The sequence below is a fragment of the Acomys russatus genome, chromosome 19 (genome assembly GCF_903995435.1).
Source record: "Acomys russatus chromosome 19, mAcoRus1.1, whole genome shotgun sequence".
Taxonomy (NCBI): Eukaryota; Metazoa; Chordata; class Mammalia; order Rodentia; family Muridae; genus Acomys; species Acomys russatus.
The window spans coordinates 6,501,148-6,525,117 of NC_067155.1; the positions used below are offsets into that span (position 1 = coordinate 6,501,148).

At 52.7% G+C, this 23,970-nt stretch overlaps 1 protein-coding gene across 1 annotated transcript; it reads left to right on the forward strand.

The window, feature by feature from the left end:
- The first annotated feature begins 1,828 nt into the window (after window positions 1–1,828).
- Window positions 1,829–22,867, forward strand: Ttyh1 (tweety family member 1). The gene is made up of 13 exons (XM_051162268.1): window positions 1,829–2,067; window positions 5,192–5,370; window positions 7,592–7,703; window positions 8,982–9,202; window positions 12,469–12,564; window positions 13,744–13,816; window positions 14,065–14,140; window positions 15,328–15,383; window positions 15,587–15,679; window positions 16,099–16,191; window positions 22,157–22,299; window positions 22,433–22,478; window positions 22,802–22,867. The coding sequence occupies exons 1-13, from the start codon at window positions 1,942–1,944 to the stop codon at window positions 22,838–22,840; spliced, it is 1,353 nt and encodes a 450-aa protein (XP_051018225.1). The 5' UTR covers window positions 1,829–1,941; the 3' UTR covers window positions 22,841–22,867.
- The last annotated feature ends 1,103 nt before the right edge of the window (window positions 22,868–23,970 follow it).

A 23,970-nucleotide genomic window follows, 5' to 3' on the forward strand; every position in this document is an offset into this window, starting at 1 on the left:
CGTGCATGCCCGTGCGCACGTGCACGCCAGATTATGGTTCTCATTGGAGTTTGTGATCTTGTTAGTTGAGATGCCACTACTCTGTAGTATTATCTACTCTGGCTCTGAGAGCTAGAGCTCTTAGAACAAGATGATCTTACTGTCTCTGACCATGACGTGTTTTAAAACTGACAATAAAATATTTGCCTTCTCAGCTATGGAAATAAACACTCTAGATTCAGAAGCCATTTATTTGCCTAATGTAAGTTAGAATGCCTCCAGATGCACACCACGGGGTCTTCTTTGTTCCCAAGCCCCATGCAGACCATTTAGTTGGGATGGTGGGGAAAGAGGTCCATCCAACTTCTTACTTGTACTTGTTATCCTCATTATCACCACCGCCATCACAAGCATCATTACCATCATCATCATCATCACATCACTATGACCACCATTACCATCACTAACATCGCCACCAATATCATCACTGTCTCTTCAGCCACCATCATCAACACCACGGAGACCCTTGCCACCTGCATGTTCGCCATCATCACGGTCACCAGCATCATCGTCACCACCATCATGGCCATTACCGTCCCCATGACTACCATCATTATCATCAGGACCATCATAGTCACCACCAACACCATCATCATTACTTCTCTTGCTAGTCCATTCCTACCAGCCTAGACCAAGATGCACGGATGGGAAGGGTGGATCACTCTTTTTGTTTGTTTGTTTCGTTTTTTGTTTTTCAAGAAAGGGTCTCTCTGTGTAGCCTTGGCTGTCCTGGACTCGCTTTATAGACCAGGCTGGCCTCGAACTCACAGCGATCCGCCTGCCTCTGCCTCCCGAGTGTTGGGATTAAAGGCGTGCGCCACCACTGCCTGGCTGGTGGATCACTCTTTACTCCCTCCCACCTAACTTCCCCCCAACAGGAAGAAACAATACTGGATACTTTGGGGCCAAAGACTAGGCCTCTTCCACACCAAGAGGGACCCTTGAGCAGCACCCCAGGAATGTTACTTTTAGGCCACACAGTGAAGGTCTTGGTGATGGTGTAATGGTGGCCAGTTCCCTTCCAGGGTCTCTAAATCCCCTCCCCCATCATCTATCTGTGTGACTTTAGCAGTTTCCTATTTGACTCAACGCAAGTATTTTGGCTAGAAGATACCTTGTAAACTGTAAAGTGAACGCCAATGAACGAGCGTCATTACGTAGAATGAGGCAGTTGGAGGAGGCCTCAAACACCTGGGAAGCCATCATATACGGATGGGATGGGTCCCTATATAGAAAACGAAGGTTCTATTCAAAATGGGCGGGGTCCTAATATAAGCAGTTAGTGCTCACAACATGTGTAGGTCTGTCTAGAAACCATGTCCATATATAGGTTAGGACAAAGAGGGGGGGACTTTTACCAAGTAGCAGCGTTCTTTTATTTTTTTATTTTTTTTTTTTAATAACAGAGGGCGTTCTTAGAAAAGTGAGGGATTTTCATTGGTGCTCCTGGCTACCATTTGCAAAACGCTGCTCAAATACTAATGACCTTTACAACAAGGTGAAGGTTTTATATAAGATAAAAAGCTTGTGGGCCTCCAAAAGAAATCAATCACAGTATCCTGGCTCTTGTACGAACGAGGACAAAGAAGGCTAACGGATTTTGTTCTCAGCACAGTGCAGCTCTGGGATACCACTGACTGGAGTGAAGACCCTGCACCTGCTCAGGCAGCAGGTGGAAGCCCAGGAGAGGGCGGAGCAACTGGGCCCACTGCTCACGCCGCATTGCCTCCGGTGGCCGCCAGAGGCAGCACCGAGGCTCCTGCCTCACCTCCCCCTCCCCAATCTCCACCCCCCGCCCTCTGGGCTCCTGCTCCCGGGAGCCCCACAAACCCCGCTCCGCCCGCGCCCCGCACAGCACCCAGGCTCCCGGCCCGGTCCGCCCCGCTGCCCCTCCCCGGGGCCATGGGGGCACCCCCGGGCTACCGACCCTCTGCCTGGGTGCATCTCCTCCACCAGCTGCCCCGCGCCGACTTCCAGCTCCGCCCGGTGCCCAGCGGCTTTGCTCCCCGCGACCAAGAGTACCAGCAGGTGGGATGGCAAACAGGGGGCCAGATCCCCGGGAAGAGGAGGCTGGGTCAGAGTTCCTGCATCTTAGGGGCTGGGGACCCGGCCTGCGTTTGTGGGTACATGTCCAAGACTAGAGGTAGAGAGCTCATACCTTGAGGTTCTCCTAGGACGTGCGCTGTGAGTGCAAACCTGGTGCAAACCCGTCTCTCCTTAAATAAGGGAGAGCCGGGATCCTAGACCCCCCGAGAATCCTGAATGGGAGGACATGGGGCCTCAGCAGTTGGGTTTCTGAGACCTGCCTGGGAAGCCAGTCTCCGGGGTCATCTAAGGAAAGGTCCGCTCTTGAGGTCCTAGGCGAGAAGGACCCCGCCCCCACAGGATCCCAGCTGGTAAATATGTCCCAGATTTTTTGGGGGGAGGGTGCGGGAGAAAAGACTGAGAGGGGCAAAGCTGGGGAGGCAGCTGAGTTCTGGGACAGGTATTGATAACCTCAAGCAGCGAATAGAGATTTTTAGGGCCAGGGCTGAGAAAATGAGGTGAGGAGAGGATTCAGAGTGCTTTTGGCCTGTCCCAGGACAGACGAGGTTGTCAGGGCGCCAGACAGGGTCGGCATGGTGAGGTGTGGTTAGAATCAGGGCTACCGAAGATCGGCCTGGGTCCCAGGAGGGTGAGGCTGGTAGTGGAACCTCGCAGACGCTGGGGTGCCTGGAAAAGGGGCCCAGCTGCAGCCCGTGAGTGTGTGAGGGGGTGCTGTCCCCTGACCCAGTTTAATTCAAGTCCTTGACTTTGAGATTAATGAAGAGAAAAGCTTGGCTGAGCTGGGGGCCTGGGGGGAGGGCGCTGGGAGTTGGCCCTGCGCTCCCCTCAAGTCGGAACCTCTGCGGTTTTCCAGAGTGGCTTCTAGGGAAGAGACACCACCGGCTTGGGAGAGCTTCGAGGGAGGGGGGTGTTCCCAGAAAAGCAGCAAAGGGGGAATGTGTGCTGATGTGCTTGCTATTTGGGTCATGGTTGGCACAGGCTGAGCGGCTCCTCCCTGCCTACTCCACCCGCCCCCTCTCCCCTCCAAACGGGGACCGCCATCCCCTCGCCCACAGCCACTTACACAATCACAGCCTCCAGCCAGTCGGTCCACCCACCCCCAGGCAGACTCACGGGGCTTGTGGCTCTGTAGCGCTCCTCAGCCACGAGGAATCTCCCACGGCCCCCCAGGACGAGCACAGGCTCTCAGAACAGTTCACTCAACCCGATATCCAGCAGACAGATGATACTCAGCAGTCAGAGTCGCAATCCTGGGCCATTATTCATGGAAAAGACCCAGAAAGAAACGCTACAAGACTCTGGGATAGGACCTGCATGACCATATATATGCCCAGTTACATATACACAGCACACTCAGGTGTACGTCATCACATACATGTGCACACTTATATACCACACACGTACACCCACATCCCCCCCCCCACACCCCACAAAAGCTTACAAACTCACCCCCAAGTCACACACATACACTCAGCCCACCCAACACCACACACTGACTGAAGCAGCTGTGTTCAGAAAACATTAATGCCCACAAATCTTCTCTTTGCCCACAGACATATGCAGCATGATCGACACGAACACCTCAGACTCACGCTCCGTATGCCCTCACCTGGTTGAAGGCAAGCTCACAGCCACCTAAATACTGCACACACTTGTCACTCACACAGGTGATGTGGAGGACTGGCAGGTGTGCTACAAAGAGCCCCTGTTGAGTGCACGGTTGTGATTCCAGACCTCACCCTGCCCCTACCTAAGAGGCTCTAGGCAAACGATGTTCAGCTCAGGGCCTCCGAGAAGGCGTGTGACATGGGTCTCCTGAAAGACCCTACCACATGCAGAGCCTGCTACTTCCATAATTTACTTCAGGCATGGCCTCCCCCTCTAGTCCAGGCTGGCTGGAGTTTTCTGTGTTGGGCTGGCCTGAAATTGTGGCAGTCTTCCCGCACCACCCTGCAGAATGCTGGGGTTACGGGCATGCACTACCACACCCAGCTCAGCAAGGTGCTCCGAGCTATTAGCATCCTTTCTGCCTACGTTTCCTTTCCTCCATCCGTGGGTCTCACTACACACTCTGCCCTATCTATCCACCTGCTTTTTCTCTCTACTTCCTTCTACACCTCTCCCTGTGTGCCTTGTCATCCCTCTGCCTCTGTCTCCCTCTCTCTCCCCTGCCTCTGACTTGATCTATCTGATGTTTTGTATGTGGGTTTTGTTGTTGTTGTTGTTATTGTTTTCGAGGCAGGTTTTTCTGTGTAGCCTTGGCTGTCCTGGACTCGCTTTGTAGACCATGCTGGCTTTGAACTCACAGACATCCACGGGCCTCTGCCTTCCGAGTGCTGGGATTAAAGGTGTGCGCCACCACGCCCAGCCTTGTATGTCTTATCTCTACATCTCTCTCTTTCTTGCCTTTGTCTCTTTCCTTGGCTGCCTCTGTCTGTCTGTATTTTCCTCTCTTTTGCTTGTTTTGTCTTCCTTATCCCCATCTCTGAGCCTCGCACGTGTGTGTCACCCACAACACGCATGCACAACCCTCACACACTCATACATACCACATACTTATACACACACACACACACAAGCTGTCACAGCACCCTAGGTTTCATCCCCAGCCCTGGGGTTGACAGACTCAGCTGCAGTGGGTGTGTGAGCTCAGCAGCAGGAGGGAGAGAGGGGTAAGGAAGGCTGCTTCTCCTGAAGCACAGAAATGGGAGCCTCCTGTCCCTAAATCCTGAACAGCTCAGACGGAACCTGTTCCTTGGGACATGTTTCATTTCAATTGCCTGGCTGCAGTGAGGAAGACATCAAGATGGGGGCACAGACAGACAGGGGGTGCTTTTGAAGCCACACAACCCAGGAAGAACCAAGCAGGCCTGGAACCCCAAGGCTTAGGCCCCATACTTGGATGTTGCCTCTAGCAACCTATCCGCAAAATCTAAAGGGGCCTCAGCTGCTAATATGAGAGGGAAGGGGGGGTGTGGTCTCATTTTCTTCCACAACCGAAGCAAGCACCATCACAGGCTGGGGTTGGCCCCCATGCAGCTGAGGGGAGATTTCTTGTCTGGGATGTGAAAATGCCCTCTGAGGCTTCTCAACACCTTTTCTTCAGGCCCTGCTGCTGGTGGCAGCCTTGGCTGGGCTGGGTTTGGGCCTGAGCCTCATCTTCATCGCTGTCTACCTCATCCGATTCTGCTGCTGCCGCCCCCCAGAACCCCCTGGGGCCAAGAGCCCCCCACCCGGAGGAGGCTGTGTCATCTGGAGCTGTATCGCTGCCCTTCTCGTGGGCTGGTAATGGGGCCCCAGGGTGGGTGGGGAGAGGGCATAGAGCTCCCTACACTTGCTGTTCCAACCCTTCAAGATACCTTTGGGAGCTGGGCGGTGGTGGCGCACACCTTTAATTCCAGCACTTGGGAGACAGAGGCAGGCGGCTCTCCCTGAGTTCAAGACCAGCCTGATCTAAAGAGCGAGTTCTGGGACAGCCAAGGCTACACACAGAGAAACCCTGCCTCGAAAAACAAAGACACAAAAACAAAAACAAGATACCTTTGAGTATGGACCCAGAGTTAGGAGAGAGATTCCCTAGGAGCTAAGAGTGCCTGCCTGCCTGCCTGCCTGCCTGGAAGTAGAATTAAAAGCCTAAGACCTGTTTGGGGGTGGGGGTTTAGTGCTTCTCTCATTGGCCAGTGGTTCTACTTAGGGGAGTGAGACTTAAGTTTGCACATCTATAGCAAAGTGTGTTTCACAGCCACCCATACCCTAGTTGCACTAAGACTAGGAAACAGGGTGTGTAGTGCGTGACTCCCAGTGTCCTCTGTGAGTGTCAACAGGATCAAACCCATTCATTCAACAACCATGTGCCGGACACTGAGCGTGCCAGGCTAGGCTCTCTGATTTCAGCCATGGTTCCAATCCAGGAAAGAGACCTTACAGAGTCACCAGCAGGAGCACCTACTCAGCCCACACCCAAGCCAGATCCCAGTCCTCGTCATGATGAGGGCTGTGTGCAAGATTGTCACAGCTGGTTTTGAATGAGGAAGCCTTGGGGAGGGAGCGAATATGACTTTTCAAGCCAAGATGGTTTGAGAGGCAAGCAGAGATTCAGACTCACGGTAAAAGACACCCGCGAGGGCCCTCAGCAGGAACTCCCTAGGAGTTTCAGTGAACTTGCTGGTTCTCAGTCCAACCCCTACCAGGTCATGGTTAGTTAGCTGACATCTGTCACATAGGACAGGACTCAAGATTTGAGGGGCCTGGGCCTGCTGAGGACTTCATCCATGCTCAGCAGTAGCCCTAGAGGAATATGGTGTCCCCCTCCAGCCGGGGGTGGGGGGGGGGTGGGGGGGTATGGCCTGAAGTACTTACCCCAGTCTGGGCTCTGGGCCACTCTTCCTCATTGGAGGAAGAAGAGGATGTGTGTGTGTGTGTGTGTGTGTTTGGGAGTATATGGGGGTTGGGCACCCTATATCCAAGAAGTTTTCTCATCAGACTCTCCAGGATGGGGGTGGACGAGGGGAGGTTAACAAAGGCCCAGTGGGGGAGTGACACAGCCCCAGCCCACTCAGAGCCTGGGAACAAGAGGAGCTTTGTAGGGTTCTGAACAATGGGCCTGGGGCAGTAGGCTCCTATCCAAGGAATGGGGTGGGGTAAGGGGGGGCTATGTAGCCCAAGGCTGGGAACTGTGAGGGCATCAGGCTCTCGCCGCCACCACCACCACCCCCTCTCCAGCGTAAAGCACAGACTGAGAGAGGAAAGTGGGTTCCCATATTCAAGCTCCACAATGGAAGTCTGTGTGTTGGCTGGGCAAAGACTGGGACCCAGCTCCTGGCCTGGCCTCCAGCCCTCCCTCCCACGTTCTGTTACTCAGTCTCTTCCAGCTGGCCAGATGCCTGGCTCCCTGGGCTTCGTTAGTGGAAGGCTGAGGGCTTCAGGCACAATGTCTTTTTTTACAAAAGAATTGGGCCTAGGGACCTTATGCTCCTAAGAACTTTTAAGAGGGAGGGGCAAGGAACACCTGGGCTAGAAAGAGACAGGTGTTGACCTAGTGATTCCTAAGACACAGCTGTGAATTGCTGACTGGCTTTTTGTTTTTTTGTTTTTTGTTTTTGTTTTGCAAAGGGTGTAGGAGTTGGTTGTGTGCTGATCATAATTAGGAACGGGCAAAACCATGGTTCTACTCCTGGGGAGGTGCGAGTTAAATCTGGGGGCTCCTTCTTTTCCACTACTCCACCCACCATTAGCATCACAATGACGTCTCTTCGGCTTAGGGGGTGGGGCGTGGGGGGGTGGAGTGAGGTCTTCAGGTTACCTTGGCAACTGGTGGAGGCCAACCTTGAGCTGTTCTTTTTTTTCCCACGGACGATGGACCAATAGGGTGAATGCAGAGATCAGATAGGCAAATGAAGAAAGGGGTGTGTGTGGGGGGGGGGAGGACGGGGTAGGTACATGGAGGCATGATGCCCATTCTCCAGCGTCTGAGACTGGTTGGTATTTCTTCCTCCTTTCCCCTCAGTGCCGGCATTGGCATTGGTTTCTATGGCAACAGCGAGACCAGCGATGGGGTGTCCCAGCTCAGCTCAGCATTGCTGCACGCCAACCACACGCTCAGCACCATTGATGACATGGTGAGGGGGCCAGCCACTGGCCAGATGGCAGATTCATGCCCCAGTTGGTCTCCAAATGGGGGATGCGATGCGGGTCCCCCACTGAGGAACAAAAGGATCAAAGCAGATTTCAGACCGAATCCTTAATCCCTAGATGGGGAACTGCAAACTCAGACCTGCAGACATTACATCACAGTTTCAACCCCAGCCCTGCAACCTGGAGCTGGATCCAGACTCAGACCTCTGAGAAAGACTCACATCCAGCCCCAGGCCCGCACTTGAATTTATATTCCAAGCCAGAGGCAAAACACCAAGGAGAACAGCCCATGTGTGTGTGTGTGTGCTCAGACCAGATCCAAAGCTGCAGACCCTGTCCTTGGCCCAAAAGCAAGTTCAGGGACCTCCCACTGTGAGATCTTATGCCCCAGGATTCCGGGGCTCAAGGATAAGATGCAGCCCACCTCCAACCTTGAACTTCAGGGCCTGCTTATGTACACCCAAGGAATCAGATTTGAGACCCCAGACTTGTAAAGGCAGATGCAGACTTTAGACGTAAAAGTCCCTTCCATTTCTTTTTTAAAAAGATTTCTTTATTATGTATACCGTGCTCTGCGTGCATGTACAGCTGCAGGCAAGAAGAGGGCAGCAGGGCTGGAGAGATGGCTCAGAGGTTAAGAGCACTGCCTGCTCTTCCGGAGGTCCTGAGTTCAATTCTCAGCAACCACATGGTGGCTCAAAACCATCTATAGTGAGATCTAGTGCCCTCTTCTGGTACACAGACATACTTGCAGACAAAAACACTGTATATAATAAATAAATAAATCTTGAAGAAGAAGAAGAAGAAGAAGAAGAAGAAGAAGAAGAAGAAGAAGAAGAAGAAGAAGAAGAAGAAGAGGAAGAAGAAGAAGGCACCAGATCACAGTATAGATGGTTGTGAGCCACCTATGTGATTCCTGGGAATTGAACTCAGGACCACAGGGAGAGCCCTTAACCTCTGAGCAACCTCTCTAGCACCCCTTCTTCCATTTTGACTTAATTTCAATGCTGGTGTTAGAATCATTACCTTGGATACAAGCCCCTGACCAGCTAGAACTCCTGACAGGGGCCTGGGAGCCTCACCTTGAGTCACCTTTTCCTCAGTCTTCAGATGCCCCAGACCCCAGATCTCAGACACTCTTCATTCCTGCTTTACCCCTCCCCCACCCCTCCACACCCCGCACCCCGGCCTTATCCCTCATCCCCAACCCCAGGCTTTGGGGAAAGGCCATGCCAGACTTGGACACCATGCCATCTCTCCAGGTGTTGGAAACAGTGGAGAGGCTAAGTGAGGCTGTGAGGACCGAACTGACCACCCTGGAGGAAGTGCTGTCAGAACGGATGGAGCTGGTGGCTGCCACCCGTGGAGCCCGGAGGCAGGCCGAGGCTGCAGCCCAGCACCTGCAAGGACTGGCCTTCTGGCAAGGCGTGTCCCTGAGCCCAGTGCAGGTGGCTGAAGATGTGACTTTTGTGGAGGAATACAGGTGGGAGAAGGGTTTTCCTACTTTTTAAGCACTGTGGTCTCAAACTAGATGCTGGGGGGGCGGGGGGGTTGGGATGTGGCACAGAATCTGGAGACAGTTTAGTTTGTCCCGTTGGTGGGAAGAGAAGCTACTGACGCCTAGTGGGTGGAGGCAGGATGCTGTTCATCATCCTATTGCCAGCCCCTGAGGAGAATTACCTAGCTGGGAATGTAAGACAAGGCTGATAAACGCAGCTGTGAGGACATGGACCAAGTGACCGAGAGCCCACCTTCATACTTCACTCACTCGGCCATTTCTTGACCTATTCATTCCGCAAGTCAGTCACCATTACGTATAGCTGCTCCTGGACTAACCCTAGTAGCAATCCTACCGACGACCAGCAGCTTATCTGGTTAGCAACTGTGTTCATTGAGCAAAGTACTTCATTTAACGGCCGACGAGTGACAGCCTATGTGATTAGAAACTTCACCTTCAGGAAGCCACTTTGGGTTTTGATCGCTTGTTTATGTGTTTGATCACTTTATAGCATGATCCCAGCTGCTCCCTCCTCTCTTCCCACTCCCACCCTCATGCCTCCCTCCTCGATTCCTCCTCTACTTCTCAGAAAAGAGAAGCCCCCCCCCAAGTGGTACCAACCCACCTTGGCACCTCAAGTCACAGCAGGACTAAGCATATTCTCCTCTCCCACTGAAGCCAGACAAGACAGCCCAGCTAGAGAGAAAGGATCCAGAGGCAGGCAACAGAGTCAGAGACAGGCCCGACTCCCCATTTTTAGAGCACCCACATAATGACCAAGCTTCGCATCTGCTACATATGTGTAGGCGGTCTACATCCAGTCCATGTATGCTCTTCGGTTCAGTGTCTGTGAGCCTCTGTGGGCCCTGGTTACTTTATTCTGTAGGTCTTTTTGTGTGGTGTCCTTGACCTCACTGCCTCCCCCAATCCTTCCTCCCACTCTTCCACAAAACTTCCTGAGCTTTGCCACAATTTGTTTGGCTGTTGGTCTCAGAATCTATTTCTCTCAGCTGCTGGATGAAGCCTCTCAGAAGACAGTTATGCTAGGCTTCTGTCTGTAAGCATAGCAGAGTATCATTAATAGCTTCAGGGGTTGGCTGTCTCCCATGGGGTGGGTCTCAAGTAGGGCCAGTCATCGGTTTGCCATTCCCTCAATCTCTGCTTTATCTTTATCCCTACATGTCTTGTAGACGAGACACATTTTTGGTAGAAGGTTTTAAGGGTGGGTTGGTGTCCTCTAGGCAGTAAAGCACGGATATGCCAAGCAATGAGACTAACACAGGGAATCCCACTTTGGAGGGTCTCTGCTGGAAGATCTATATAAAACAGGCCTATGAAGCCAAGGCTGGTAATAGAGCTCTGTGAGGTCAACTATTCTGGAGACTGAGGTAGAAGGATTGAAAACTCAGGCTAGTCTGAACAACTCAGTGAGACAGCGTCTCAAAATAAAAAGTAAAAAGGAGGCTGAGGATGTGGATAATGTGGGTGTGGCTCAGTGGTAGAGCCCCTGCCTAGAATCCCCCAGTGAGGGGCTGGAATGTGGCTCAGTGGTAGAGCCCCTGCCTAGAATCCCCCAGTGAGGGGCTGGGGTGTGGCTCAGTGGTAGAGCCCCTGCCTAGAATCCCCCAGTGAGGGGCTGGGGGCGTGGCTCAGTGGTAGAGCCCCTGCCTAGAATCCCCCAGTGAGGGGCTGGAATGTGGCTCAGTGGTAGAGCCCCTGCCTAGAATCCCCCAGTGAGGGGCTGGGGTGTGGCTCAGTGGTAGAGCATATGCCTAGAATCCCCCAGCAAGGGGCTGGAGTGTGGCTCACTTATATAGAATCCATTACTGAGGGGCTAGGAATATGACTCAGAGGTACAGTTGCCCCTTCCTAGCATGTGCGAGGCTCCCTCTGTGTTCATAGTAGCATCAAAAGGGAGGCAGGGTGGGCGGGGGGAACCGTAAAAATGGCTCAGTGGTTGAGGGCACTTGCTGCACTTGTACGGTACCTAGGTTCAGTTCCCAGCATTCATATGGTGCCTCACAACTATCTGTAACTCCAGTTCCATGGAATCCACCACTTTCTTCTGACCTCTGCAGACACCAGGCATGCATTTCATAGACACGCACACATGTAAGGAAAACACTCCTACATATAAAATAAAAATATTTTAAAAGAGTAAACACATTTTCTATAGTGGGTGCTTTGGAACAAATTAAATAGGAAGGGGCTTGTCTGGGGACAGGCAGGCAGTTTATGTCAGGGTGTTTCGAAGGGCCATACTAAAGAGTGGTACTTGAGGGAAAAGGACAAGTCGTGCGGCCCTCTGAGGATGATATTCCTCTCAGCAGCCAACAAAACCAGCCTTTATTCACTCATAGTTACTTTATTACATCTTGCATTCAGCTGATACCCCTGAGTCTCCCGCCTTGGTGCAAGCACACTGGGGCTGAAACAACCCCAGCTGACTGATGCTGCACAGTGGGGCATTGAAACAGTGAAAGGCCAGGCAGGCCTGAGCTTATGGGCCACAGGTTCTGTGTCACTGGAGCTTGGTTGGAGAGGTAGAGGCGGTGACTGTGAGCATGATTCTAGGTGACTCTCTCTAAAAGTGTCTGACATTGGAGAGGCCCTCCACAAACGCATCAGGGCCTTATAGGTGAGTCTGGAGGCGTGGTCACGGCAAGGACTCAGAGAGTGCAGACCGCGGCTGATGGGAACTGCTGAGAATGACACTGCCAGGCACCGAGTTGGGACCTTCCACGTAGCCTCCTCTGCAGTGTGTTCTTATGTTATTATGTACCATTGAAAGCCCCCTAGTGGTAATTTATCTGGCATTAGCTGCACTCACAAGCCCATTCATTCATTTGGCGACAGATTTTGAAACTGATCCTGTTGTGCCCCTCCTGCTACAGGGAAACTGAGGGGACCGGGTTACATGGCTAATTGGGTAACTGATATGCAATTAGGTCCTGGGTGACTGACACCCTACCACGCTGGCTTGGGGGCTCTATTCAGAGAGGCTAATGCATGTGCACACAACCACAGAACTTCCACGTGATTTGGTCAGGATAGGTCGTCCCCCCCCCCCCCTGGTACTTCAGTTCCAGAACTTACACTGTATAGCACTCCAGAGTCTTGTAGCCCTCGTGCCATTTCACCAATGAGCTGCAGCAGGCAGCAAGCAGGTTTCAGGACCGGATTGGGTTGAGGTGAATCTGGGGCACTGCTAACTTCCCGAGGCTCACAGTCTTCGGTCTTTCTTCCTGCAGGTGGCTGGCCTATGTCCTCCTGCTGCTCCTGGTGCTTCTGGTTTGCCTCTTCACCCTCCTAGGCCTGGCGAAGCAGAGCAAATGGCTGGTGGTTGTGTGAGTGGAGCAAATTGCCCAGGGGAGGGGAAACGGGTGGCTTTCCAGCAAGCAGCATGCTAAAGCCATGAGAAAGACCAAGGTCGTGTTTGCCCTAAAGGGGAGGGTGATCTCTGACATGCCACCCCATGCTTTTTCTTGTGGTCACCACAACTAGCCCATGGAGGGGAACCAGTGTCAGCAGCTCTCCTGTATGGCAGGGGAGGGACTAGCTGTACTGTGGGGACACATAGGGCCTATGCTCTTACTAAACAATTCTCTGTGTACTAGACACTGTGGAACTCTCAGATTCAGCCTCCCAGGGAGGTAGGCATTGTCCACTGTTTAACAGCAGGAAGTGGTGGACCCAGAGTGACTGGGTTACTTGTTCAGGGCCACCCAGCCAGGAAGTACTATGTGATAGGTCCCAAAATCAGTCTGGCTGTCATTGGAAGAACCCATGGTCCTCCTCCCTCGGTGCCCACTGTCTTTGGAATCCCCCTGAGACAGATGAACAGCTATTACATCCAGGCTGCCATCAAGGCTTGAAGATTGATTTAACACACACACACACACACACACACACACACACACACACACACACTGTGTGTGCTGAGCAAGAATATGACTGGTCTTTCAGTTTACAACAGCTGTCACCCTCTCCCACCACCCCATGACCCAGAATCCTTCTGCCCCCTCAGACCCCTGGATGTAAGCCAAGCCTTAAATAAGCCATGCTCTGAGTTTCAGAAAATGACTCTGGAACAATCCCCACGCCTTACAGATTGGAGACCCAGAGAGTGGGGAGAGACTATAGCTAAAGAGAACGGGCTGTGGATGGGCTTGGAAGCTGGCTCAGAACCCATTAGACCTTGTGCAACTAAACCCCAGGAAATTCAGCCCAGGGGTGGACAGCTGCCTCCTAGGGTCCAGGAACAGTTGGGATGGTGGCTACTGACCTGCCTGCCAAGACCGTCCCCTCTCCTTTTCCAACTGAACAGATGTTCAATTTGACGTCAGTCGTGGGCCTCACCCCACTCTTTACTCCCATGCCTCTGACTCTAATCCTCTAGGCTACAGAGGTTGGTGGGGAATATAGGGAGGGCTGGGATTGGATATGGGGGTGTAGAAAGAGGCAAGGCTGATTAAGACACCTGAGTCCAACCACGTCCCTCCTCCCCCGCCCCTCCCCCCCTCTAGGATGACCGCCATGAGTCTCCTGGTGCTTGTCCTGAGCTGGGGTTCCATGGGCCTAGAGGCTGCCATAGCCGTGGTGAGTATGGGGCTTGGATTCAAGGGGTTCTGAACCCTGGGGTGGGTGTGACTTAATTGACGCCATGAGTCCTAAGGCTTGGGGATCGTGCAGTTTCAGCCTTTACTTGCTAGATCCTGAGCAAGCAGAAGCTGGGGACTAGACTAGATTCCTCAGTCTGAGAAGAGCTGGAGTCTGGATCCCTGGAGCTGAGAGAGAAGGGCTGGGGCCTGGACCCCAGCCTGATACCTTTCTACTCCCTTCATCAGGGCCTCAGTGACTTCTGCTCCAACCCAGACACCTACGTGCTAAACCTGACCCAAGAGGAGACTGGGCTCAGCTCAGGTGATTCCCATAAGTCCCTGTTGTCCTCAGTGCTCCCTCCCACCTCCAGGGCCCAGTCCATTGTACAGTAGAGAGCAGAATCATCTGGCAGAATAGGAAAAGGGCAGGATGGAAATGCCTGCAGGCGTGTAAGAAAAGGGGGAGGGAGTGGGCCCTGGGCCTCAGTGATAGGATGTTTTGACTGTGGGACAGCAAGGAAGCATAATTAAGTCAGTTGAATCTGCTTCCAGATATGGGTGAAACAGAAGGGACAAATATATGGGGTGTCATGTTGTCCACCTATAATCCCAGCAAGCAGGAGGCTGGGGTGAAAGTTCAAGAGCAGACCTTGTCACACCTTGTTCTAAAACAACACATAAAACTTGGCATAGTGGCTTGTGCCTAAAATCCTAGCGCTAAGGAAGTAGAGGAAGAATGATCAGAAGGTCAAGGTCAGGCTTGGCGGTGGTGGCGCATGCTTTTAATCCCAGCGCTTGGGAGGCAGAGGCAGAGGCAGACGGATCACTGTGAGTTTGAGGCCAGCCTGGTCTACAAAGCGAGTCCAGGACAGCCAAGGCTACACAGAGAAACCTTGTCTCGAAAAACCAAAGCCAGAAACAAAAACAAGAAGGTCAAGGTCATCCTTAGCTACACAGCAAGTTCAAGGCAGATCTGGCCTATGTGAGACTCTGTCTGAAAACAGGCCAGGCATGGTGGCACACACCTTTGATCCCAGCACTCGGGAGGCAGAGGCAGGTGGATCTCTGTGTGTTCGAGGCCAGCCTGGTCTACAAAGCGAGTCAAGGACAGCCAGGGCTACACAGAGACACCAGACACAATAACAACACCAAACTGAACAACAGGACAAGAAGGAAGAAGAGGAGGAGAGAAGGAAAGGAGTTGGAAGGAGAGGGAGAGAACGGAAGGAGGGAGGACTGTAAAGGGGAGGGAGAGAAACAGAGGGAAAGGATGGAAGGGGAAAATGGAGTCAGAGAAGGGAGGAGGGGAGGGAGTGGGAGGAAGATGGGAGGAGGGAGGAAGGGAGGACAAGCAAAGGATGGGAGAATGACTAACAAACAGGTCTTTGAGACCCCAAGAAAGTTCCAAACAGGGTGGGGAATGTCCCCCGGCCTATGGCCCTCCAGATTTGCCCAGGGAGAGCCTGGGCCTGGGCGTATAGCCTGCTCCGTTCTCTCATTCCTCCTCAGACATCCTCAACTATTATTTCCTGTGCAGCCAGGAGGTCTCCAACCCCTTCCAACAGGTTAGGACTATGGGCAAAAGAAATGGGTATTGAGGCGGTGCCTAATTGTGGAGCCTCAGGGGCATACGCTGGGGGCTACACTAGGGGCTCCAGGGTCCCACGGGAGATGGAGGGTACCAAGGCCCAGAGTTGTGTAAGTCTAGTGGGTGGGTGACATGATGGCCACCCTGACCTGACTCCTCTTTTCTCTTCTCTCCGTGCAGAGGCTGACACTGTCGCAGCGAGCACTAGCCAGCATTCACTCTCAGCTGCAGGGCCTGGAGCGGGAAGCTGTCCCTCAGTTTCCTGCTGCACAGGTTAGGTCAATTGGACTGCACCAGCGGGTGGGGGGTGGGAGGGCGGAGCCTGGTGAACCTGTGGGATGCTGGCCCCGGTCACATGAAGGGGTAGATGGGTAGATGGGCTGGGTCACATAGGCTTGCAGAGGAGGCCCTTCTCCAAGTAGGCGGGTTTTCATGTGCTGTGCAAAGCCTATGGACAGGGGCAAGGGAATGGAGCTGGCTTGGTCTCTAGGGCAGAGCCTGCAGGAAGGAGGTGTGGCTACAGAAGTGGAAGGGTCTCTTGGTGCTGAGGCAACACTGGCTTTGAGGGAGATTTCTGGGGTGCGGCTGAACCTTTGGAAAGGGGAGGGACTGATCCCTTTGGGAGGTGGGGCTCGTGGGTTGAGGGCAGGGCCTACTTTGGTGGCTAGCCACTGTGTTCCCTCCCACGACAGACGCCCTTGTTATCCTTGGAGGAGACACTGAATGTGACGGAGGGAAGCTTTCACCAGTTGGTGGCGCTGCTGCACTGCCGCAGTCTGCACAAGGTGCGCTCAAGACGCTTGGGGGTCGCTTCCGCTCCTCCCGTTTCCTCTCTTTCTCATCCTCTCTCTCTCTCTCTCTCTCTCTCTCTCTCTCTCTCTCTTTTTAATATCATTTTTTAATTAATTCACTCATGTTACATCTCAATTGTTCTCCCATCTCTTGCATCCTCCCATTCCTCCCTCCCTCCCATTTTCCCCTTACTCCCCTCCCCTATGACTGTGACTGGGGCGGGACCTCCTCCTCCTGTATATGCTCATAGGGTATCAAGTCTCTTCTTGGTAGCCTGCTGTCCTTCCTCTGAGGGCCACCAGGCCTCTCCATCCAGGGGACATGGTCAAATATGGTGCACTCGAGTTCATATGAAAGTCAGTCCCCACTTTCCACTCTCCACTCAACTGTGGAGACTGTCCTGTCCGTTGGTAAGATCTGGTTTGGGGTTCAAAGTTTACTGCACGTATTGTCCTTGGCTGGTGCCATAGTTTGAGCAGAACCCCTAGGCCTCTCTTATCTACGCCCCATTCCTGCCCAAGTTCTTCATCTTCCACCCTCTCCCTTTTCTCCTTGAAAGCTGCTCGGCCACTTCAGGCCTGGAATGAGAGCCTGGGCAGACCCCCAGTGCCTAGGCATCTCTTGATGTGAAGCAGACAGGGAAAAAAGCTAGGGGCCGGGGGTGGGGATAGGGCAGCCTGTGAGGCCACCTTGGGCTCAGCTCTGGACTCTGTGGCCTCTACAGCAAGCCAGCATCTCTGAACCTCAGTTTCCCTACCTTTACACCTTTCTGGGAGTGGTGTTGAACATTGTAAAGACTGTCACCCCTTAGCACACGCCTTTAATCCCAGCACTCGGGAGGCAGAGGCAGGTGGATCGCTGTGAGTTCGAGGCCAGCCTGGTCTACAAAGTGAGTCCAGGACAGGCAAGGCTACACAGAGAAACCCTGGCTCGAAAAACAAAAACAAAACCAAAACCAAACAAACAAACAAAAAAGACTGTCACCCTTATAACACCGAGTCTTGTTCTAAATAGAGGCATAACTGCTTTCCCTGGTTACAGTCTCCCACAGTGAGACACCCACCCACCCCCATGCACAAAGGCTTTGTCATGATCCTGGCTCTATGTGATTCACTGGTTGCACACACACACACACACACACACACACACACACACACACACACACACACTCCCCATAACAAGACCAGGATGACTTTTTTCTTTCCAGTCTATGTGTGTGGTCTCCTGGGACCCAGGCTTGCTTCAAACTAGCTGCATAGCAGAGGATGATCCTAAGTTTCGATCTTTTGCCCACGCCTCCTTCCTGGGTACTTTGACCACAGGTGTGTGTGTGTGTGTGTGTGTGTGTGTGTGTGTGTGTGCGCGCGCGCGCGCGCGCCCTTACACCCAGTGTGTGTAGTGGTGAGGATGGAACCTAAGGCTTCTTGCATTTCAGACAAGCACTCTACCAGCCAAGCTGCATCCCCATCCTCACGTGCTTTTTATTTTTATTTTTTTAAAGATTGATTTATATTTATTTATTTTGTATAAAGTACTCTGTTTGCATGTACACCTGCCCACCAGAAGAGGGCATCAGATCTCATTGTAGATGGCTATGAGCCACCATGTGGTTGCTGGGGATTGAACTCAGGACCTCTGGAAGAGCTGACAGTGCCCTTAACCTCTGAGCCATCTATCTCTCCAGCTCCCCCCACCCCACCCCCAAGTGCTTTTTAAAAGACATTTTTTTTTTTTTTCATTTTGAGGCAGAGTCGCACTAAGTGGCCTAGATAGGCCTTGGACTCAATCTTCTGGCCGCAGCCTCCCCACTAGCTGGGCTGACAAGCTTTTCCAGACTCCGCAGTAAATATTGTTACATTGTTTTTGCAAATCCAGAGGCTGGGAGGAGACAGTTAAGTGGGTTGCCCAGAAGGGACAGACCTCATGGAAGGACACTGAGCTGCCTCTGGTCTGTATTGTTAGGTATGGCCAGCCCGTCCTCTTCTGTTTCTGAAACATTTTTACCCATACACCACCCAAGGGCTCCCTGCAGCTCAGATCTGGAAGACATGGGCTTCTTTGCCACCTTCTAGGCATTGAGTTTGCCTTAGAGTCAGGATACAGACTCAGTAAACAGATTCATCTCTACAAGGAGACCGCAAGCAACACCTGGGAGGGCCCGGTCCCAAACCACTTATTTGCTGGGTATCCAAAGTCTGAAGTTAATGGGGCATCCTGCCTCCCTCAGAGGAGTCAGTGTATAATGGTTCCAAACAGGGAGGTAAAGGGCACCATGTGGGTATCTGAGAAGGGCTGGGAGGCGGGGGTGAGGGGGCTGGGAGGCTGGGAGGAGAGGCAGCGGTGGGGGGAGGCAAAGGGGGTTCCTTGCTCTTTTATACAATGGCATGCTGGGACTCCAGCCCCGCTTTATGACTCATGCAGATGCTGATGTCCAATTCTGGTTCTAAGATGGCTGTGAAAGGAAAGATGAAGGATCAGAGTCTGTGCCTGACATTGATAAACCATATGACCTTGGGCATTGGGTTTCCTCACATGTTAAAATTAGGTCCAGCCTGGAGAACAACTCCCCATCAATTAAGTACCTGCCACACAATCATGCTTTTTTGTTTGTTTGTTTTGTTTTTGTTTTTGTTTTTTCGAGACAGGGTTTCTCTGTGTATCCTTGACTGTCCTGGACTCACTCTGTAGACCAGGCTGGCCTCGAACTCACATTGATCCGGCTGCCTCTGCCTCCCGAGTGCTGGGATTGAAGGTGTGTGACACCACCACCCACCTGCCACACATCATGAGGACCTGAATTTGATCCCCTTATGCCATGCAAAAAGCAGCACTGAGGACGCAGAGAACAGTGGATATCTGGGGCCTGCTGGCCAACCTGCCTAGCCCAAACAGTGATCATCAGACCCCTGTTTTGAAACAGATCGGAGCCTTGTTTCAAAAACCAAACAAAACCTTGCTGGCTGCATGTAGTGGTACATGGCATTAATCCAAGCACTTGGGAGGCAGCGCCAGGAGATCTCTGAGCTTAAGGCCAGCCTGGTTTACAAAGCAAATTCCAGCACAACCAGTGCTACAAAGAGAAACTCTGCCTTGGAAATACAAAAGCAAAAAGCCCAAAGTGTACTTGACCTTTGACCCTTATGCATAGGCACAAGAACACCCTTTCCCGACAAGCGCGCATGCAAAAGTACGTACACAAATAAAAATAGAGACAGCCAGGTGAGGTGGCACACACCTGTAATCCCAGTTCGAGACCAGCCTGGATTACAAGAGAACCCCTGGCTCAAAAAACCAAAACCGGGGCTGGAGAGATGGCTCATGAGGATAAGAGAGAGCGCTGCCTACTCTTCCAGGGCCCCTGAGTTCAATCTCCAGCAACCACATGGTGGCTCACAACGATCCATAATGTGATGTATTATTTATTTATTTATTTTATGTATGGGTGCTCTATCTGCATGTACACCTACGTGCCAGAAGAAGGCATCAGATCACATTATAGATGGTTGTGAGCCACCATGTGGTTGCTGGGAATCGAACTCAGGACCTCTGGAAAAGCAGACAGTGCTCTTAACCACTGAGCCATCTCTCCAGCCCCCATAATGTGATCTAATGTGCACTGTATACATAATAAATAAATCTTAAAAAAAATGAAACCAAATCAAAAACCATCACCACCACCAAAAACACCACCAACAACAACAAACCAGAATGAGCTGGGTGTGGTGATGTATCCCTTTCATCCCAGCCCCCTCCCAGAGGCACGTGAAGAAGCAGATGGATTTCTATGAATTTGAGTTCCAGGCCAGCACAGAAGGGGGGGAGGGTGGAGGGAGAGGTCCCGCCTCTGTAAAAGAGAGGCAGGCAAGGAGAGGTGTCTTTTTTTTTTTAATTTCTTTTTAAAAAATATTTTATTAATTTATTCATATTACACCTCAATTGTTAGCCCATTCCTTGCATCCTCCCATTCCTCCCTCCCTCCTGCTTTCCCCCTACTCCCCTCCCCTATGACTGTGACTGAGGAGGATTTCCTCCCCCTGTATATGCTCATAGGGTATCAAGTCTCTTCTTGGTAGCCTGCTATCCTTCCTCTGAGTGCCACCAGGCCTCCCCATCCAGGGGACGTGGTCAAGTATGGGGCACCAGAGTTCATGTGAAACTCACTCCCCACTCTCCACTCAACGGTGAAGAATGTCCTGTCCAAGGGGGAGGTGTCTTTAGAGGCTAAGAGACTTGCTTCTGGATTCAGCTCTGCCCCTGCTAGGCTGTGTGCCTCTGTGCAAACAGACTACCCACTCTGGGCTTTATCTTCTTTCCACCAGTGCCAAAGGCAGCGTTAGAATGGGCCTGTCACAAGGATGTAAGAGTACCATACGTGGGCCACATACAAACATAACCGGTGGGCTCCTCACCCCAGGCCTTAGTAGTAGGAGCCCCTTCCTTTACCCCAGCATTTGAACCAAGAAGTCAGGACTGGCCTTTGAGGTCCCTGTCCTCACTTCCCACTACAGCTGCTGTTAACACAGCCAACACCACATCAGGCCCTATTTATTTATTGTATAGGAGTGCTCTATCTGCATATACACCTGCACTCCAGAAGAGGGCACCAGATCTCATTGCAGATGGTTGTCAGCCACTATGTGGTTGCCCGGGGGTAGGGGTGGGGGTGGGAATTGAACTCAGGACCTCTGAAAGAGCAGACCTTAACCTCTTGACCTCTTGAGCCATCTCTCCAGCCCCACCCACCCACCCACCTCTTGCATGCCCATCTCGCTCATTCCATCTGTCCAACAACAGCTGGTGATGCTTTCAAACACAATCGGATCAGTCTTTCTCTAAAAACCCTTTCCTGAATCCCGTTCACATGGATTAAAGCCAGGGGTCCTGGCCCTGACCTAAAAGAGCCTGTGTAGACAAGCCCTCGCAAAAGCTCTGGCCACCACCTTGATGTTTTTACCCTTGTCCTCCACATCAGCCCAGCCACCACCTCTGAGTAGACCTGACCATCTCCCTGGCTCATTGCACCTGTCTCACATGGCCTCTGCTGGGCACTGTCTTCTATCTATCTGTCACTATCAGTTCACCAGCTTCCAAAATGATCTGTTTGGTCCCGTGTACTGAAGGTTGCCAGTGCTGGGGCATGCCTGCTGCAAAGGTGGATTAGTCCATCCCTGCAGAATATTTTTTTTTAAATATTTTTTTATTATGTGTATAGTGCTCTGCCTGCACGCCAGAAGAGGGCACCAGATCTCATCATTATAGATGGCTGTGAGCCACCGTGTGGTTGCTGGGAATTGAACTCAGGACCTATTGGAAGAGCAATCAGTGCTCTCAACCACTGAGCTGTCTCCAGCCCCCATCTGTGCAGAATAAAGAAGCCTGTTGGCTGCGCCACTGGGCATTGAGGCTACAGAGGTCCTGCTGGCCTCCAGGGCGGTGGTCATGGTAGCCAGTTCTCTTTTGCAGGTCTATCATATGGATGTCCAATCCTAAGTGTTATGTAAGCCAGCAATCTGTGGGCTCCTGGGGGAGGCATGTGACAATGTGTTGGGGATGTGACTGTCAACACCATAGGTTAGGATGCTGTTGGCATCCTCATCTGTCAGTAACACCTGGATGGAGCAAGGATAGGCAGGGCTGGTGCTGGTAGGAGGCAGCAGCGTAAAGGCTTGCCCCGCCCATGATTCTGGGAGAGCGGTTCTCTGGGCGCTGAGTGGAGATGCTAGACCGCTTTGCATGTCGGTGTAAAATGAGATGAAGTAGGATTGGGCGGTGGCGCTGCAGCTCAGCAAGTGCGTAAGCTGAACACATGGGTGACTTCCCCTGTTCAGAGCAGCTCTCCGACAGGTGACTACACTTGGGCACAGAGAGTGTGGGTGACTCGTGCGATCCACACAGCCAGGTAGATGGCTGTGCACAGAAGGCACGTGCGCCCACTCTGAGGCTCCCCCTCTGCCTCAGGACTATGGCTCGGCACTCCGAGGCCTGTGTGAAGATGCCCTGGAAGGCCTGTTGTTCCTGATGCTCTTCTCTCTCCTGTCTGCGGGGGCCCTGGCCACCACCCTTTGCAGCCTGCCCCGTGCCTGGGCCCTCTTCCCGCCCAGGTCAGCAGGGGAGAGAGGGCAGGGTCCCCCGGGAGGGGACAGGAGGCAGTACCCAGGGCCACTGGTGGGGAAGGGACAGCCTCCTGATGGGTTTCCATCCTGCTTCTCTGTCACTGCCCACATCATACTTCAGTGATGACTACGATGACACGGATGATGACGACCCTTTCAACCCTCAGGTACAGACCCTGGTCTGAGGAGGAAGGCTCGGGTGTTGACTCCTGGGTCTGTGGCTTGGGAGGACTGGGGCCTAGGATCCTGGGTCCAAGGGACTTGGAACCCAAGAGTATTGGACTCTTGGGTCTGAGGAGAGGAGCAATGGGACCTGGGACTATGGATGTGAGGGAGGGATGGGGCCTTGGATCCTGTGGGAAGAGGAATGGGTCTTGGACCTTAGGGAGGACGGCTGAGGTTCAGGATCCTGTGTCTGGGGGGGGGGGGGTTCCACAGTACACAACAGACTCTCACTGTATGTCTTTTCTGCCCTTGTTTATCCTGCCAGGAATCCAAGCGCTTTGTGCAGTGGCAGTCTTCCATCTGAGCCTCCCTTCCAGCTCAGAGCGGCCTCTCATTGGTAAGACCCACCGATGCCTTCCCGTGCACCTGGGCCTTGGCTCTCCCCTACTGATGCTTGCGCTCATGCTGGGCGGATGTCCATGGAGTGTCTCCTGCCTATGTCAGCTCCTCATCTCTGTCGCTCTCTCTCTCTCTCTCTTTAGCTGCTTTCCTGGCTGCTGGAGATGGCCCCACTAACATGACCCTGCCTGGGCTCTGAACACTAACACTGCTGGCCATGGACACCTCCCATAGGCTGACATCCTGCTCTGGCCCCAACACCGCTCCCCCCCCCCCCCCCCCCCCCCCGCCACAGTTCCATTTGTCCTTAGCGCTAGGGATTGCTGAGGTGGCACAGCAGGGACCAGGGCTGGCTGGGAAGGGGGAGGGGGACTGATCTATACAGCCAGGTGTCCCTCAACTCTGGCTGCCAGTCCTGTCCTTGGAGTCCGAAGCTGGAGGCCATGCGGGGATGTCCCTGCTCCCGCCATATCCCAGCGATCTCAACTTGTGGCACTAACTCGGAAAAGGGTTGATTTGAAATAAAAGGGAAGACTTTATTTTGCAAGTAGCTAGGTCCTGCTTATTTCCCCGGCTCCTGGGAGAGGAAGTCCTGGCTGGGCTAGAGAGAGACTCCTTCCCTGGTGGTTGAAGGGCAACTCTCCTCTTGTCCAGGCTCGGCACCGCTCTTCTGCTTCTGAAAGTCGCATGTGTATCCTGACAAGGCAAGAAGCAGATCCCAGCAAGAGAATAAACCTAGCACTAAATCGACACATGCGTGCATCCACAGGAACAAGAGAGTCAAGCTTCCAGTCATGTGGAATGTGCAAGGCCTGTTGGGTTTAGGGACGGTGTGGAAGCAACTCCTTTCCTGACAGCTCAAACCCAGCACAAGATGTCAGAAAACCCCGAGTTTGTATCAGGGAAGGGACAGAGGTATTCAGAGAGAAAGTAGACTATTTGCTGGTAGTGCCGCCAGGGTGACGTAGAGGGGGAAACTTAACAGACGACATTACAAATCCAGACGGGAAAAGAGGAGACAGTCAATAAGTTATAAGGGAAAAACAAAGAAACATGATTGTCAAAATGGTCTGGGTAACAATACCTAGGTAGTTG